Below are 16,909 nucleotides of genomic sequence, written 5' to 3' on the forward strand. Positions count from 1 at the left end.
AGAAGTCTGAAACGATGTGATTGACAATACGAGCCACCGCAACGTCCACTTTGAGACGCGGAGGGATGTAAAAAATAGTGGCTAATATGTCTTGTCAGCATCCACCCGCGCTTATACGTTCCAGCTCGCAACGGGTCCTATTTCCCTGTCGCTGGCTACAACAAGCTGGTATACGCGCCAACACCGAGAAACAGCCATCTTTGACATCCAGGCCGAACATCGCTCTTACCTAACAAATAGAAAATGGAAGGTCAACTTGAACTAAGAAAAACAGTATGGGATCAGACGTTCAATGGCTAAAAATGGAAAACAGAACATTGCCACAGGCCCTGATGTTACTATTATACCTGTATGCCAACCGCATCATTCTCGTTGCGAAAACTGACCCAAAACGCCGCCCCCCTTTGATGTAGCTCATATGTGCCAAGTACATGCTGCATCACATATCGATCTCCATATTTGCATCAGCTGCACCCGCTTTTGCCTCCCCTGTGTGCTTTAGGACAGCTCGCATTTTCGCCCACTGCTCCGCCTCCATGTCGCGGTCGACTTTGTTGCTACGGCTGTTGAGCCAGCCAACGTCTAGCCCCCCTATGTCGCCCACGCCATTGGGTTCTAGCGAGACACCAGCAGACTTGGACTCCTTCAGAGATATGATGCTAGCTTCCTCCAGTCCCCAGATCTGTCGCTTAAGCTGCACGTCGACCGAATGTAGAGTAGAAAGAAAAGAATCCATGGCCTCTTTGAAGGCAGCGACTTGCGTTTCGGTGTGGATTTCTGCCGGGTTGGCAAAGTCTTTAGGCGCCTCAGCTGGCTGGGCTTCCGATCCGGCAATAGGATAGGACAACGGCTTGAGAGCTTTGTTTGCGAGAGACAGAAGGGTCGTAATATCCTATATGAAGAAAGTATGGTCAACAATAAGAGCAGAAAAACCAACACAAGGAAAGATGTGCTCAAGAAAGAAGCACCCACATTATCGATGTCCGTTAGCTGCTGCAGTCGCTCTGCGAGAGTGAAAGGCTCCTGTATGCCATCCTTGGCTTCTCCAGACGCACCCCCAGATGGGGCACTCATCATCCGTAGCCTTGATGTTCCAAATTACTGGAACGTCGGTGGTGAAGCGGAGCAAAGTTGGCGGGGGAAGGACAATGCGAGTTCAGTTGCGACAAGACGTCGAAATATCACAGTGTTAATATAGTTATTTGTGCGCACATACTGTGCTATTGTGGTCCGTGCGCAACGCGCAGTCGCGATCGGTCCTGCTCAGAAATGCATCATCATGTAGCCAACCTCTTCTAGCCTGGATCAAGCCCATCAAACTGATGAAACGAAGCATCGCCGGCTGCGCTTCTCTCCGCGGCTCTTCTGATTTTGCGCTTCAGCACAACGAGGGGATACCGGGACAGCGAACAGAACCGAGCACCACGTCAATTTGGTTATTTCCTCGTGAAATGCCCTCAAGCCGACAAATCTGAAAACGCTAGGATTGTCAATGAAAGAGACGCAAGCTTCCCTGGACACGAAGTGACTGCAGACAGCTCTGCGAGATCCGGAATCATGTCTGCACCCAACCAGCACGGCGGCCAGCATGGCTCGGGGGTTGGGCCGTCGTCGGCTGCCACGGCAACTTCGCAAGCAACGTCGAATTCTCCTTCCGATCTGAACAAAATTGTACGTCATTGCGCTCGCGCCTGGCATTGCAAAAGGGCCATCCACCTACACCAATATTTGCCTCGCGTCCTTGCTATTTTCCTGCACATGTACTTTTACACATTCGTGGTTTCAACCCCTCTACTACCCAACTGATGTCCACCCCGCAAGGCTCACGCCGTGCAGAGCACGGTGGGCGGCAAGGACAAGGCGCCGCGGCCAGAAAAGTGCATACGTATGCGGAAGGGCGCACGATAGTACGTTTCTGATGGCACAGGACGCAGGCATCTGAAGTTTTTACCATGTTCAGCCCTGTCCTGTCTATGAAAGCTCATCCGTACTCACTTTCATGCTTGCTACTCTCCATGCTCCCTCAGCTCTGACTAGGCCCTACTTTATGCGGATACTGACCATCTTGTGCTGCAGGTCACAGACTATTTGCTGAAGAAAGGATTCACGAAAACCGAGGCAACATTCCGCAAGGAGTCTGCAGTTGTCAATGCTGACGGCCGGCCCGTTCGAAGGAGAGTCGACGACATGGGTCCCGAGCGCTACGGAAAAGCTTTTAAGCTGCTGAAGAACTGGATTGAGAATGGGCTGGATCTGTACAAGGTACGTCGACCGTCAGCAGCCAGACTACGGCCACGCGTAGACTGACGTCTTCGCAGTTTGAGCTTTGGAAGCTTTTGTGGCCTGTCTTTGTATACTCGTTTCTGGACTTGGTAGAGCAGAATTTCGTGCCAGAGTCCAAGGCGTTCCTCCTAGAGCGGAAGCCAGACTTCGAGGGCAATCACGCCGACGACCTCCGCACATTTGGCACAATCCAGCTGCCCGTCCACATCACGGAAAACCCGACGACCAGAACCTACCGGCAGAACAGATACCGAATTCCACTGAACCAGCATGTCAGCGGCCAGCTCTTCAGCTTCTTGGAGCGCCAGGAAGAGGCTGGTGGCAACGTGATCACACATATCCTACAGGCCCACTGCCAATTGGATTCTACTGCCCGCGGCCCCATCGAGCCATACAGCTTTGAGGCCATTGCACGTCGTGCTCAGAACATGGACCTGGACGAGGCAGACGCTCAGGAGGGCATTTCGGGTGTGTTTACGGGCGTCAGCAACCGGGATGTTCTCAGCGCGCATACGGCACTGAGACTGGGGCCGCTGCCGATGGAGTCCGACCTGCGGGAAGACGTTCGTGCGGAGCTCGAAGAACAAGACCAGCGGCAGCCGCCTGCTGTCGGTGTTCCGTCTCTGGTCTCGGAGTTTGACGCAAAGATCAAGCAGGAAGAGGGCGTGGACGGGCCTTCTCGTACCGACCTCCCGCTACCGCCATCGCGGGCAAGAGATGTTGTGATGGAGATGCAGAAGATTCGCGAAAACCGGGACCGTTTTCGCATTGATGACCACACTGGCGGTGTCGGGGTGCCAGTTTCGGTGTGCATGTTCACATTTCACAACACCAGTGGCAGGTAAGCCGATCCTTTTCTCCTTTATCGTCGTGTCGCAGGTCAAGCCACAGAATGCTGACGTTTATTGGCAACTCGGACAGCGTCTCATCCATGGCCTTCTCCAAGGACCACCGGCTTGTTGCTTATGGCACGATGGACTCGTACATCCGGGTCTGGAGCGTCGATGGCAAGGCGCTGAAGAGCAAGCTGATCGGAGATGAGGACAAGACAAACAACAGAAAGCTAGTGGGCCATTCCGGGCCGGTCTACGGCCTCTCCTTCTCCGACGCCGTGGCTGGGTTCAAGCACAATCCTTTTGACGAGAGGCAAGCCCCGCTAGAGACAGACTCGAAGCTGCTGCTGTCTAGTTCTGCTGACGGTACGGTGCGACTCTGGAGCCTGGATGTGTGGTCTTGTCTCTGCGTATACAAGTCTCACACCGGGCCTGTGTTCCGGGTGCTTTGGGGGCCACACGGTCATTATTTCCTCACGGCTGGCTGGGACAAGACGGCGCGAATCTTTACGCAGGACCACGCCTCTGCACAGCGGCTACTGGTAGGACACAACACGAGCATCTCGGCCATCGCGTGGCATTCAAACGGGACGTATGTTTTTTCTGCATCTGACGAGACAGACAAGACGATTCGCATGTGGTCTGTAATCAAGGGCGATTGCGTGCGCGTCTTCACAGGACACGCAGATTACATCAGTGCGCTAGAGTGTGCACCAAACGGCAGAATCCTAGCAAGTGCCGATACAGGGGGCAACATTTTCATATGGGATATTGAGAAGGGCACTCGTATCAAGCGATGCCGCGGTCACGCAAAGGGCGGCATCCCGTCGCTGAGCTTCAGTGCCGAATCCACGGCTCTCGTATCAGGTGGGCTAGATGGCACTGTCCGTCTCTGGGATGTCAATCTGCGGAAGGACATCAACAAGGGACCCGCACTCCTCGGAGTGGGTGCATCGGCAACGACGGCAGCGGGAGCAGGAGCAGGAGCAGGAGCAGCGACTGATGCAGCCGGCAACGCAGCCAGTGACTCTGTGACAGTCGGCGGTGTACACGACCGAAGCATCACGGTGGGAGGCCATTCGGCACAGGCCAGCACGAGCACGGGCACGGGCACATCGACAGCAGGTGGAGGCGGCGGTACGGGCAAGAAGAAGGGGAGCAAAGAAGTCATGATCACACCGGACCAGATCAGCGCATTTGCCACAAAGAAGACGCCGGTGCTGCGTGTCGAGTTCACGCGCATGAACCTGGTCGTTTGTGGCGGATGCTTCGACCCATGAGTCGGTGACTGCAGCTGTGTTTTGTTTGTAAAGGAGTTGGGGCACAGGGGACGGCGCATGATGCGGAACTTTCGTGTTGGGAGCTAATAGCGATAGCCACCTGGGACACAGGATAGTTTGTAGGATGCAGAAATAATAAGCATGATGGGGTAGCTTTTAATAGATTGCTATATCTGGGAGAGTGGTCAATGGCAAAGCGGGCACATCATTGTTCTGCTATATGTACGGAGTAGTCAGCATACCGTCGCCAAGACAGTGGACATACTGTAACGTCTAGTGGGATGATAGGCAGTTACGCCCGCTCTTCAAGCACAGTGCGGGAAAGGCAGCCAAGCTCCTCGAGCATTTTGAACTAAGCCGATCAGAAGGTCTGTCTCTGGGGCTCATCTTCCTCCAGCGTCATTCTCCTGCCACAACCACGCGCTACCTACGACAGCGACATCAATCGATAGCAGCAGGCCGTCCAAGGTTGCCGCCCTCCTTATTTTTTTGCTTCCTCCGATCAATCCCTGTTCGCTGCTGGGCGCCAATCCGGTTGCGACACGATGGACCCCCTCGAAGAAGCACCCTGGGCCGATACTCCGCAGTCGACGCCGGCCGCGCACGAAGAGGGATCCGCGGCAGCCCCGTCGTCTGGGGCGGACAAGCCGTCTGCTGACACGACATCCTCGGCGCCGGCCTCATCTGGGGGCCGGCCGGCACGCGCGGCCCCTCGCCGACTGGTGGCTCAGCCCACGCGGCTACAGGCTGTCGAAGACGATCCTCTCGGTCCGCTCGGTGCGCTGAGCAGCAGCACATCGACGCTGTTTGGCGCCGATGTTTCGACCGAGCCTGCCGCCACCGGTCTGGAGTCGCCGCCGGCGCCGCCCCTGAAGGAGCTGCCGCTGCGGTCAACCATGCCGGCGGGTGCCGGCAGCAGCTCTCTGCGTGGACCGGCTGACCCGCATCGCATCGACATTGACGATCTCGACGGTGGCGGCACCGGCGGCTTGTTTGACGGCCAGTCGGCCCGTGGCGCCAGAGTGCCGCCGCCCGTGGCCGCCTCCGTGCCGACGCCTATGCGAACAACAAGCCGGCCGAGCGTGACGATCGAGCAGGCCTCCAAGCCGAGCTTCTACATCTCCGTCGGCGATCCGCACAAGATCGGCGGGGCCACCGGCTCGCACATTGAGTACAGCGTGAAAACACAGGTCAGTTCCGATGTCGTGTAGACATGTCTGTCCCTCGCTACAGGTTCTAATAGGCAATATGCGGCAGACCACATCCAAGGCCTACAGACAGCCCGAGTTTGTCGTCAACCGACGCTATCGCGACTTCCTGTGGCTGTACAGCCAGATGCATGCCAACTGTCCGGGCGTGGTGGTGCCTCCGCCGCCGGAGAAGCAGGCCATGGGCCGGTTTGAAAGCAACTTTGTGGAGTCGAGACGGGCGGCGCTCGAGAAGATGCTCAACAAGATTGGCGGGCCCATCCGACGCTGCAGCAGGACGGCGACCTGAAGCTCTTCCTCGAGAGCGAAGCCTTCAACGTGGACGTGAAGCACAAGGAGCGGAAGGAGCCGAATCTAGGCGAGAGCAAGGGTATCATGAGCAGCCTAGGCCTCAGCGTCGGAGGCGGCGTCAAGTTTGTGGAGCAGGACGATGTGCGTTGGTACCTGGGCGTGGTGGCCTGACTGGCCTACGGCCTGTTCCTTGCGCGGACCGACAGCTAACAGACGTTTCGCAGTGGTTTCACGAACGGCGCATCTACCTGGACGCGCTGGAGATTCAGCTCAAGTCGCTGCTGAAGGCGATGGACAGCATGGTGACGCAGCGCAAGTCTATGGCCGACGCAGCGGCAGACTTCTCGGCCTCGCTGCACGCGCTCTCGACCGTGGAGCTGTCGCCGAGCCTGTCGGGTCCGCTCGAGGCGCTCTCGGACCTGCAGGCGACGATCCGTGACGTGTACGACCGGCAGGCGCAGCAGGACATCCTGACGTTTGGCATCACCATTGACGAGTACATCCGCCTGATCGGCAGCGTCAAGCAGGCCTTTTCGCAGCGGCAAAAGGCCTTTTACAGCTGGCACTCGGCCGACGCCGAGCTGCAGAAGCGCAAGACGGCCCAGGACAAGCTCCTGCGCCAGGGCAAGAGCCAGCAGGACCGGCTGAACCAGATCGGTGCCGACGTGGCCGACGCCGAGCGCAAGGTGCACCAGGCCCGGCTGCTGTTCGAAGACATGGGTCGGCTGATGCACAACGAGCTGGACCGGTTCGAGAGAGAAAAGGTGGAGGACTTTAAGAGCGGCGTGGAGACGTTTCTGGAAAGCTCTGTGGAGGCACAGAAAGAGGTAAGCCGGAGGGCTCCCCGATGGATGTGTCCGTTTACTGACTTGGCGCAGTTGATCGAAAAGTGGGAGACGTTCCTGATGCAGCTCGACGCAGAGGATGACGAGACGGCCTTTTACAGACCCCCGGTCCTGCAGTCGGCAAGCCGGCCGGCCGGCGACACAGCCATAGACCGAGCCAGAGCACACATTGACGAGGACTCTGACTAAGCTGGAAGGCCTGACTGTGGTTGCTGCTACTGCTAGGCCTCTGATCATGAGATGGGAGAGAGAGGACAACACAGAGAAAAGGCAGGAAGTCGGACAGTATTCATAGTGTCATGTTGGTTGTACATAGAAGAGGAACCCGCATTGTCTCTGCGGCGCCGGCTCGGCATGCTAATAGCTCTGTTATACAAGTTTTCTTTCGCTGTGCCTGTGCTACTTTTTCTTCTTGTCCTTTCGTGCCTGTTCCTTTGCGCTCAGGCCTCCGTGTTTGGCCGGGTCCTCCTTGGCGGCATAGCCGCTGAGCAGGTCTGCGAGGCTGTCGAACGGGTCCACGACAGCCGTCTGTCCAGGATCAGCAGCAGAAGCAGAAGCAGAAGCAGCGTCTTCGGTCGAGCCGGCGGTCTTGTTCTGCAGCTCCGGCTCAGCAGCCTCTTCGGAGACGTCCTGCGAGGCGTCCCAGCCGCGGCCGAAGCGGTTGCGAAACGCTGCCAGCCGGCCGGCCTCGTCGACCTCGACGTTGCGCAGCGACTTTTCCGTCGGCTGCCAGAGAATGTGGTTGCGGCTGTCCTTTGTGCTGCGGTGCAGCGCATGGGGGCTGGTCGACCGCATCGTAAACGTGCTGCCGTCCGAGAGCTGCACCATCTGCGTGAACTGATACGGCCGCTGTGGCCGCGCAATCAGCCGCGCGTGGCATGCCGGCGTCGTCGACAGGGCTCGCCGGCCGGCTCGTGCAAGACAGCCCGTCGGTGCTGTGAACATGCCGGTGGACAGAGCCATGCGGCCGGATGATGCCTCGCGGAAGAGCGTCGTCATGGTGAACGGAATGAATCGGTCTGAGCAGCGGAGCCGTGTCTCTCACAGTGGGCGGTGCGATGGAAGAAAGGCTTGCTGTCGTGTCGGCGTGTCGCAAAAACAGAACGCAGAACTGGCTCGGGATCAATGGCGATCCGTTTGCTCGAAAGAGAGGCTTTGGGCTTTTTGGCGCTAGTGTTTTTTGCAATTATTTCTGCTTTATTTAAAACTGTCCAGCAACAACTTCCCCCGCCAGCTATTATTATTTTCTTATCGCTATCGGCGGCTTTCTCGCTACACTTCTCTCGGAACATTCTCCTTCGACCATTGCTCTCGCTCTCTCGTCTTGCTTTCCTGCCCTCACGACCGACGCCCCCCCCTGTCAGACGGCCTCGTCTGCTGGAAGATGCGATGCGATGCTGCCGCGCACATGGTCGCGTAGCCGGAAGCGCAGTCCCGTCCCTCTTGTGTCGAGATGTCACCGGCCGCAGTGTCCCGTCTCTGTTTCGCACCTCAGCAAAGAGAGCAACAGCCAGATACGGTGGCCTCTACCTGGCCTCAGCCCAGGCCAAGAAGACTCGTGCTGACCTATGGCGTGAGACCTCCAAGTCCAATTGGCTGCATGTTTGGCTGCACGCTGGGAAATGCAGACCGTATCTGACATTTTATGGTGCCCGTTTTTTGTTTACAGCTCGCTCGATTGGCTCTTGTCGCCTGTTTACGTCCTCGACAGCCGCGACCCCATTCCCGGCCAAGGCTGCCGGAGAGGAGCGTTCCATCCGTGCAGGGGTCGAGGGAGCCCCACCATCGCTGCCCGAAGACCTGCGCCTGCTGCTGCGCCATCTGGCGAGCTCGGTGGTGGTCTGCACGGCGCTTGCCGGCGCTGGCGATGCGCAGCAGCAGGACGACCGGCCGTCTGGCCTCCCCGTCGGCCTTACAATGTCCTCCTTCACCTCGCTGAGCCTCTACCCGAGCCCGGTGGTGTCCTTCAACGTCGCCATGCCCAGCCGGACCGAAGCTGCCATCGCGCAGACGAGACACTTTATGATCCACATCCTCTCGGGCGATGCCAGCGGCGCACGTGTCGCCGACGTCTTCCGCTCCGGAAACGCACACCCCGAGAGTACGGCCCGGGCGTTGGAAGCCTCCGACTGCCGCCTGGTCTGGCCCCCGGAGTCGCTAGACCCGTCTTCCCCAGCCGGTCAGCCCTTCCTCTGCGGGCCGGGCGTGCTCTTCGTGCTGCGCTGCCGCCTGCTCGACGAACCGCTGCGAGGGCTTGTGCCGGTCCGGGACCACGTAATCGTGCTGGGCGAGGTGCTGGAGATCATACAAGGCGGCGCAGATCACGTCGACAGCAACGGCATCCCACGGGTCGGCTTGGCCTATGCCAACAGGCAGTACTGCCAGCTTCCGGGCGCAAACATCCCGGCAGAGGAAACAGACAGGTGACAGGGACAGCTGGGCACCGGCTGCAGTGTACATGTAAGAATATAGGATACTTCAATGAAGCAGTGGCAGGCAGTTAGACTACTACTGTCCAACGGTCACATGACCGTCCTGCTGGGTGTCCAGCCTTGCGTAACCGGCAAGAGCACCCTGGAAGCTTCCACCGCTTTCTCAAGCCCACTTTCTGCCTGGTCAAGCACATTCACGGGCGTCTCCAAGGGAAGAGGAATACTCCGTACACGCAGTGGTTTGCCTCACACTTCCTCAACTTGGCCCCACTTTCCCCTCCAGCCCCAGCCCCAGCGCCATATCAGCCAATCAGAATCTGCATATGGCTGCTGTGGTGATCCACTCTGGCGAATCAGGTGAACCGTTGCCGCCTAGATTCGATAGAAACTCGTAGAATGTCCAGCGAAAGCTCTAGGCTGGAAAGGACCACCAGAAAAACTTGCCCTTTTAAGCTGTTGAGTTCGACTGGGCTTTTCTCCCGCTTCCTTTCCTCCCCTCTCTTTCTCAACTTCATCTCCTATCTCAATCTATTCACACGTCCTCCTCCGTCAAGAATTTGCCAGGTTCGCAGAGACGGACAGCTCATCAGCTGTAGTACACTGCATTGCTGTAAGTAACGTCCCTCTTTATACTCGCCCCGCGATATGGTCTCCATAGCCTCGTCAAGAAGACCAGAAGATTCGATTCACTTCCCCTCCCACTCTACCCCTGGTCCCTCCCATATTCCATCCGTCTCTAGCAGCATCTTTTCCCTACCCTGCCCCGTCTGATAGGTCCCACCGTTTTGTATATTTATCTCTCCTCTGTTCCCCCTCCCACCCCTCACTTTTCTCTATCTTCATACCACCTACTGCTCAACCAACATCCTCTTCCACTTACCCTAAATCTGCGGCCGTATAATAGCAAACACGAACAAAGAAGGCTGATCTTCCTGAGACATCAGCTTAGGCTCACTCCAACTCTTATTCTCCCCTAATTTCTACAGCAGCCGCCAAGATGTCTGGAGAGACTTTCGAGTTCCAGGCTGAGATTTCTCAGCTGCTTTCTCTCATTATCAACACTGTCTACTCGAACAAGGAGATCTTCCTCCGCGAGCTTGTGTCCAATGCCTCTGATGCTCTGGATAAGATTCGGTACGAGTCGTTGTCCGACCCCAGCAAGCTTGACTCAGGCAAGGATCTCCGGATCGACATTATCCCTGATCAGGATGCCAAGACCCTCACTATCCGTGATACCGGTATCGGTATGACTAAGGCGGTATGTCTAAACCATAAACCACCTTACACCACGATGTACCATTTGGGCCAAAACTAACAAGCGTTCAGGATCTCGTCAACAACCTGGGTACTATTGCTCGGTCTGGTACCAAGCAGTTTATGGAGGCCCTCACAGCTGGTGCCGATATCTCCATGATTGGCCAGTTCGGTGTCGGTTTCTACTCTGCATACCTGGTGGCCGACCAGGTCAAGGTCATCTCCAAGAACAACGATGACGAGCAGTACGTCTGGGAGTCCAGCGCCGGTGGCACTTTCACCATCGCCACCGACACTGAGGGCGAGCCCCTCGGTCGGGGTACCAAGATCATCCTCCACCTGAAGGATGAGCAGATGGAGTACCTCAACGAGTCCAAGATCAAGGAGGTCATCAAGAAGCACTCCGAGTTCATCTCCTACCCGATCTACCTTCACGTCAAGAAGGAGACCGAGAAGGAGATTCCCGATGAGGATGCTGTCGAGGAGGAGACCACCGAGGAGTCGGACGACAAAAAGCCCAAGATCGAGGAGGTCAGCGATGATGAGGATGGCAAGGAGAAGGAGAAGAAGCCCAAGACCAAGAAGGTCAAGGAGACCACAATCGAGGAGGAGGAGCTCAACAAGCAGAAGCCCATCTGGACGCGCAACCCCCAAGACATCACCCAGGAGGAGTACGCTGCCTTCTACAAGTCGCTCACCAACGATTGGGAGGATCACCTGGCTGTCAAGCACTTCTCTGTTGAGGGTCAGCTCGAGTTCCGCGCCGTTCTGTTCGTTCCCAAACGTGCTCCCTTTGACCTGTTCGAGACCAAGAAGACCAAGAACAACATCAAGCTGTACGTGCGCCGTGTCTTCATCACCGACGACGCCACCGACCTGGTGCCGGAGTGGCTTAGCTTCGTCAAGGGTGTTGTTGACTCTGAGGATCTCCCTCTGAACCTGTCGCGTGAGATTCTCCAGCAGAACAAGATCATGAAGGTCATCAAGAAGAACATTGTCAAGAAGTCGATTGAACTCTTCAACGAGATCGCCGAGGACAAGGAGCAGTTCGACAAGTTCTACGCTGCCTTCTCCAAGAACCTCAAGCTGGGCATCCACGAGGACTCCCAGAACCGCCCGGCTCTGGCCAAACTCCTGCGTTTCAACTCGACCAAGTCTGGCGATGAGCTGACGTCTCTGTCTGACTACATCACGCGCATGCCTGAGCACCAGAAGAACATCTACTACATTACTGGCGAGTCGATCAAGGCTGTCACGCGTTCTCCCTTCCTGGACTCCCTCAAGGAGAAGGGCTTCGAGGTGCTGTTCCTCGTCGACCCCATTGACGAGTACGCCATGACTCAGCTCAAGGAGTTTGAGAGCAAGAAGTTGGTTGACATCACCAAGGACTTCGACCTCGAGGAGACCGAGGAGGAGAAGACGTCCCGCGAGGCCGAGGAGAAGGAGTACGAGGGCCTTGCCAAGGCGCTCAAGAACATTCTCGGCGACAAGGTCGAGAAGGTTGTCGTCTCCCACAAGCTGGTTGGCGCACCCTGTGCCATCCGCACCGGCCAGTTCGGCTGGTCTGCCAACATGGAGCGTATCATGAAGGCTCAGGCTCTCCGTGACACGTCCATGTCGAGCTACATGTCGTCCAAGAAGACGTTTGAGATCTCGCCCAAGAACTCCATCATCAAGGAGCTCAAGAAGAAGGTTGAGACTGACGGCGAGGACGACAAGACGGTCAAGTCCATCGTGCAGCTGCTCTTTGAGACCTCGCTGCTGGTTTCGGGCTTCACCATTGACGAGCCTGCCAGCTTCTCCGAGCGCATCCACAAGCTGGTGTCCCTCGGCCTGAACATCGACGAGGAGCCGGAAACCGAGGCCGCTCCGACCGACGCTGGCGCGTCTGCTGCCGAGACTGGCGACAGCGCTATGGAGGAGGTGGACTAAGCTGGGACTAACGAATTGACCAATGGATCTGGGTGGATAAAAAGTAAATGGAGTTAGGAATGGTCATGTATCTGCTTATCATGATGCCCGTGTTTGCATTTTCTAAAAAGGCCATTAATCTGATGCCTTTTCTACCACGTTTGTCATGTCGGTGTTATATCTAAACACGTCTAGAGAGCCGGGTGGTGGTATCCCGTATATCAGGCTGTCTCCAAATGAAAAGACTAAATTAAAGATGAAAATGCCTCTCGTACTGCTCTGCCACGGAATGGAACGACAGGTCGGAGTATGTACGTCTAAGCGCCCGGGCTAGAATCCACAATATAGGCGATGGTACCTGTAATAACGTGTCTTGTACCCCCAAGATCCAATCCAGCACTGAATCTGGCAACAAATCATGCCGTTTGTCACAATATCAGCAGCGTGTGCAGACAATACAATGATAACAGAAACATCATTTCCAACAAAAACCAAAAGAGCCAAAAGACTTCAGGGGACGAGCCAGACCTGCTATTTAAAGAAGCAAAACAAAAGCCCGCGAGACCTAGAAGAATGGGTACACCTATACCATACATATCTTACCAACTCCTGCCTGTTCCTGCGCTTTATAACCCTGCGCTAGAGCCGGTTCCCCGCACACAAAGATATGTCTTGCACAGCACACATGCCCCCCCCCAAGATGGATCCTGTTTTCCCAGCCAGACCCTCGGTCACAAAACCTCCTCTCCCTCTTCTTCCTCGCGAAACCGCAAGCCGTCCTCGAGAGAGATGGCATTGCGCACCCATACCTCTTCTGCCACCTTGCTGAGTGACCAGCGGTGGCGTGCGCGCTTCAGCAGGCCTTCGGTGATATCTATGGCTCCCAGCAGGTTTCGCGCCTCGAATTTGGCCCTGTCTCCTTCGTGGCTGCCATCCTCGCCGGCATACTCTACCCAGCGCCACTCGATGCGCGCGATGCGGTGGCTCGTCCGCGATCGCATCCGGTGGGCGTCGCTCATGCCCGGAGTAGGGTCAAAGGGAAGCCGGCCTTCGAGGAGGGCGTACAGAAGCACGCCTAGCGACCATGCATCCGTAGCACGACCGTCGTAGGGCTGGCCCATGATGACTTCCGGAGCGGCATAGTCATCAGAGCCACAGCGGGTCTCGAGCCTCTCGTCGTCAGCGACGTATCGCGAGAGGCCAAGGTCCGTCAGGGTTGTCACGCTGTACGGGTAGGTTGTCCAATTAATGGACGGATTGGCCAACTCCTGTGGCGTCAGGTTTACGAGCACGTCTACGACGAAACGGTCAGCCGGGTTGACGAGCTGGAGAGTGGTAAAGATACGGGAGGTGAAAGAGGAGGTGACGGAGAGAGGAGATGGTAAGAAGCACTCACTTTCCAGCTTGATATCTCGGTGAACGATATGCATCTGGTGCAGATACTGAACCGCTCCAACCAGCTCGGAGAACATGCGTGCAAGAAGCGTGGGGCTCAAGAGGTTGCGGTGTGTGCTCGCTACGTCAAAAAGGTCCCCACCGGGACAATAGCTCAGCACCAGGATGGCCCGGCTGGGCTCGATGTTCCAGGCCTTGAGATGAACAAGCGATGGGTGACGTATGCTCTGCATGACTTCCAGCTCGCGCTTCAGGCTCATCTCCACCCGCTCTTCGGATGCGCCGCCTTTCGGCCCGTGCTCGCAGACCTTTACAGCCACCAGGGTGCGTCGATCGTATCGTGTATGTGGTTCTTGTACGGACAGGTCCTCATCCTCGCCCGTTGGCGTCTGGCTGGTGGCAAGCATGACCCTGCTGAAGGTGCCTTGTCCAAGCAGCTTGAGGGCACGCCATCGGCGTCGCTTCCCATCGGCTCGACCCTTTGCCTCGAAGTACTCGTAACGCTTCTTTCCGGCTACAGGCTTTGCGTCCGCCGGGGCGGTTGCATCCGCTAGAAGCAATGACGACTCGCTGGGCGGTGGGGTTGGTGGCTTCTCGACGGCCGTCAATCCTCGCGACTCGGACAGATTGGGCTCACGACGCATGCGCCTTTTATATGGATCATCGACGTGGTCCGGCTCGCCGTCCGGTTTGCTGTGAGTTGCAGATACAGTGATCATGCGCCTTGGCAGCTGCATATGGTCGGGAGTATACTCGCTAAGGCTCCTGTTGCGTGTATGTGGTAGCTTCAAGTCAGCGCTGCTGTTCATCGTCTGAGAGTGGCCGTCTGCGTTGTCGGCCGGGCCAGCCTTGTTTGACAACAGCTCTGCGTATGCCTTCCTCTTGGACATGTGTACCAGCGCAGACGTCAGAGACTCGCCATTGCTAGTGACTAGAGCAGACTCAGGCTTCCCGGGTGCCATCCTCGATGGAGCCTCACGAGGTGGAGACCTCGTCAGCTTTTTCCAGGGCCCCGGCGAACCGCCCGAAAGCAGTGGCGACGGCAGGGGAGTGACATCGCCCATGGCCGTGATGATGGGGCTAGGGACAGGCGAGCTGGTTGCGGAGCTGTTGCCGAAGCTGTGATAGCTTGATGCCTTGAGGCTGGGCGTACGGCATATAGGTTTGAGCGACGAGGTCGACCTCTTGTGCTGTGGCCCCAATGCGGTCGGCCAGATGCGGCTCGATGCAACAAACGAGTCCGGGTTGCTGTTTGGGACTGCGAGCTCTACAGAAGACCCACTGTCATGTATATCCGTCTGCAGGCGTAAGGTGTAACCGCCGCTGTTGCGGCTGGGGGTGGCGCTTTGCTGCGAGCTGGCTGAGGCACCGCTGGCCGAGCGACCACGTTGCGGCGAGTCCCAAGAAGACGAAGAGGGCGGCTGGTACTGATGTGATGTCGGGGAGAGGGCGGTCGTCTGAAACTGGGACGGCACGGGAGAAAGTACTCGCAGGTGCGCGCAGCTACCTGCGACTGTCTGGCTCGAAATATGGCCCGATAAGCCGGGCGGCTGGAAAGAGGTGTCGACCACGGTTATGGCAGCAACATTGAGCGAGCTGCTGCGGTTGCTATTGTCGTTGGCAGTGAGTGGGACCGTAGCTGTGTCCATAAGTGTGCTGTCAGGGTGGTGCATTGCATCGGCTGCAGATGTGGCCATCGGCATGGGCGCAGGCTGGCGGGCCATGACTGACGGCAACGGGCCGCTGCAGACAGCGTAACGAGCGAGAGAGCCAACGGCCCTTACCGTGACAGGGCCAGGCAGCTCTCGGCGAGGGTGCTTCAACTAGGGTCCCAGGGCTAGGCAGCACGTCGTGAGCGCTTGCGAGGAAGACAGCGAAGGGGGCTAGGGGGGGCTAGGGACGATAAGAACGGAGGAGACGTCGCACACCTGCATACGGCTCGTACTGCACGCAGCCGGATCACAAATCCAAATGGGAGTTTTGTGGTGTTTGGTGGGCAAAAGCCGGAGGAGGTTGGGTGGTGCTGGACGGCGAACGCAGGGAGGCGATGCAGGAGACGCTTTGCCGGATTGCGTGGCTCGGACGCGGCTGTTCTGGCCACCGTTCACGTGGGGTGCGGGCCTAAGGCGGCTGACACAGAAAGGTCGCGTAAATGAGGGTATTCAGCGTCGACGGACAGCCGACTCTGGAATGAAGCCAATATCGATTGTGCTAAAAAAACAAGTCGTGGGCGAGAGAGAACGCTGGCGCCACCATCCGCCGCCGCCTCTGCTGCGTTTTTCCTCTTTCTTTCGGTGCGCGCACACAAAGGCGCGCGATGGCGTTGCAATTGTTCGGAATGGCTGTCTGGAAGTCTGGTCTCGGACCACCGAAGCGATTGGTATTCTTCTTTAGATTAATATTACGGGGTATGTACTTGGACTAGAGATAACTATCTTACGTGTAGGGTACCCCCCCCCCCCCACGCTCCATCGTACCTTCCGTGTCGATGTATCGAACTCGCAGCCACCTCACATTACTCATCGCCCGCAACTGTAACGTAGCGACGGCAGCCACGAGGCGGGGAGTCATCTGTCCAATCACAGCCTTAGATGCGTAATGTCGCTAGTGTGCTAGCCACTGAAATACTCAAGTGCTGATAGCAATTTCACGACTTAAAATTGCGCTATAATGTCTCTCAGGTGAGCCGCTGTGCGGCCGCTGTCTGGATCGTCGGCCAGAAAACGTGCAAGAGAGATTGGTTGTAGGCAGCGCATTTACCAATGTCGCATTGAGCGATCCTTCCTCAGCAGCTGATTCTGAAACAGCGCACCGCGTGACCACAATAGTAGCCCTCGGCTGCAACTGTATCAGTCATGGTCAAAACATTTATCCGGACGTAGCCATTCCATTTCCACCGCGGTCGGTCACTAGTAGCATTTATATATCTGCGTCACGAAACGTGATCACGAATCAGATCAATCACTCCTGATGGTGTAGTTGGTTCATCACGTTCGGCTGTAATTGTAACCAAATGTAACCGAAAGGTCGCCGATTCGATTTCGGCTCGGGAGAGATTTTTTTGTTTCCTTCTCCATAATTTTCTTTGCGCCAGCCGCAGCCTCACATACACTGTACAGCTTCGGGAAAATGAACTTGTTGCTGATTGTCACTCCAAAAAACGCGGCCCGAGTTTTA

General features: G+C 56.8%; 7 protein-coding genes across 7 annotated transcripts; 4 read left to right on the forward strand and 3 right to left on the reverse strand.

Moving 5' to 3' along the window:
* Positions 1 to 439: 439 nt before the first annotated feature.
* On the reverse strand, positions 440 to 1,077 carry CMQ_6157 (uncharacterized protein; the record flags this gene model as incomplete). The annotated part of the gene is made up of 2 exons (XM_014315222.1): positions 440 to 892; positions 973 to 1,077. The coding sequence occupies 2 exons, from the start codon at positions 1,075 to 1,077 to the stop codon at positions 440 to 442; spliced, it is 558 nt and encodes a 185-aa protein (XP_014170697.1).
* A 480-nt stretch (positions 1,078 to 1,557) lies between these two features.
* Positions 1,558 to 4,396, forward strand: CMQ_6284 (transcription initiation factor tfiid; the record flags this gene model as incomplete). Its single annotated transcript, XM_014315349.1, has 5 exons — positions 1,558 to 1,671; positions 1,822 to 1,885; positions 2,084 to 2,262; positions 2,319 to 3,124; positions 3,205 to 4,396. The coding sequence occupies 5 exons, from the start codon at positions 1,558 to 1,560 to the stop codon at positions 4,394 to 4,396; spliced, it is 2,355 nt and encodes a 784-aa protein (XP_014170824.1).
* Positions 4,397 to 4,941: 545 nt separating this feature from the next.
* CMQ_6010 (vacuolar protein sorting-associated protein) lies at positions 4,942 to 6,929 on the forward strand (the record flags this gene model as incomplete). Its single annotated transcript, XM_014315075.1, has 5 exons — positions 4,942 to 5,586; positions 5,654 to 5,809; positions 5,878 to 6,036; positions 6,120 to 6,722; positions 6,774 to 6,929. 5 exons carry the CDS (start codon positions 4,942 to 4,944, stop codon positions 6,927 to 6,929), a joined length of 1,719 nt encoding a protein of 572 aa, XP_014170550.1.
* Positions 6,930 to 7,139: 210 nt separating this feature from the next.
* Positions 7,140 to 7,739, reverse strand: CMQ_6400 (50S ribosomal protein; the record flags this gene model as incomplete). The annotated part of the gene is made up of 1 exon (XM_014315465.1): positions 7,140 to 7,739. The coding sequence occupies one exon, from the start codon at positions 7,737 to 7,739 to the stop codon at positions 7,140 to 7,142; it is 600 nt and encodes a 199-aa protein (XP_014170940.1).
* Positions 7,740 to 8,129: 390 nt separating this feature from the next.
* Positions 8,130 to 9,167, forward strand: CMQ_5949 (putative oxidoreductase; the record flags this gene model as incomplete). The annotated part of the gene is made up of 2 exons (XM_014315014.1): positions 8,130 to 8,313; positions 8,410 to 9,167. 2 exons carry the CDS (start codon positions 8,130 to 8,132, stop codon positions 9,165 to 9,167), a joined length of 942 nt encoding a protein of 313 aa, XP_014170489.1.
* A 1,002-nt stretch (positions 9,168 to 10,169) lies between these two features.
* CMQ_6405 (heat shock protein 90) lies at positions 10,170 to 12,358 on the forward strand (the record flags this gene model as incomplete). The annotated part of the gene is made up of 2 exons (XM_014315470.1): positions 10,170 to 10,430; positions 10,499 to 12,358. The coding sequence occupies 2 exons, from the start codon at positions 10,170 to 10,172 to the stop codon at positions 12,356 to 12,358; spliced, it is 2,121 nt and encodes a 706-aa protein (XP_014170945.1).
* A 710-nt stretch (positions 12,359 to 13,068) lies between these two features.
* On the reverse strand, positions 13,069 to 15,456 carry CMQ_6336 (serine/threonine-protein kinase-like protein; the record flags this gene model as incomplete). The annotated part of the gene is made up of 1 exon (XM_014315401.1): positions 13,069 to 15,456. One exon carries the CDS (start codon positions 15,454 to 15,456, stop codon positions 13,069 to 13,071), a length of 2,388 nt encoding a protein of 795 aa, XP_014170876.1.
* Positions 15,457 to 16,909: the final 1,453 nt, after the last annotated feature.

The sequence above is a fragment of the Grosmannia clavigera genome (assembly GCF_000143105.1).
Source record: "Grosmannia clavigera kw1407 unplaced genomic scaffold GCSC_167, whole genome shotgun sequence".
Lineage (NCBI taxonomy): Eukaryota > Fungi > Ascomycota > Sordariomycetes > Ophiostomatales > Ophiostomataceae > Leptographium > Leptographium clavigerum.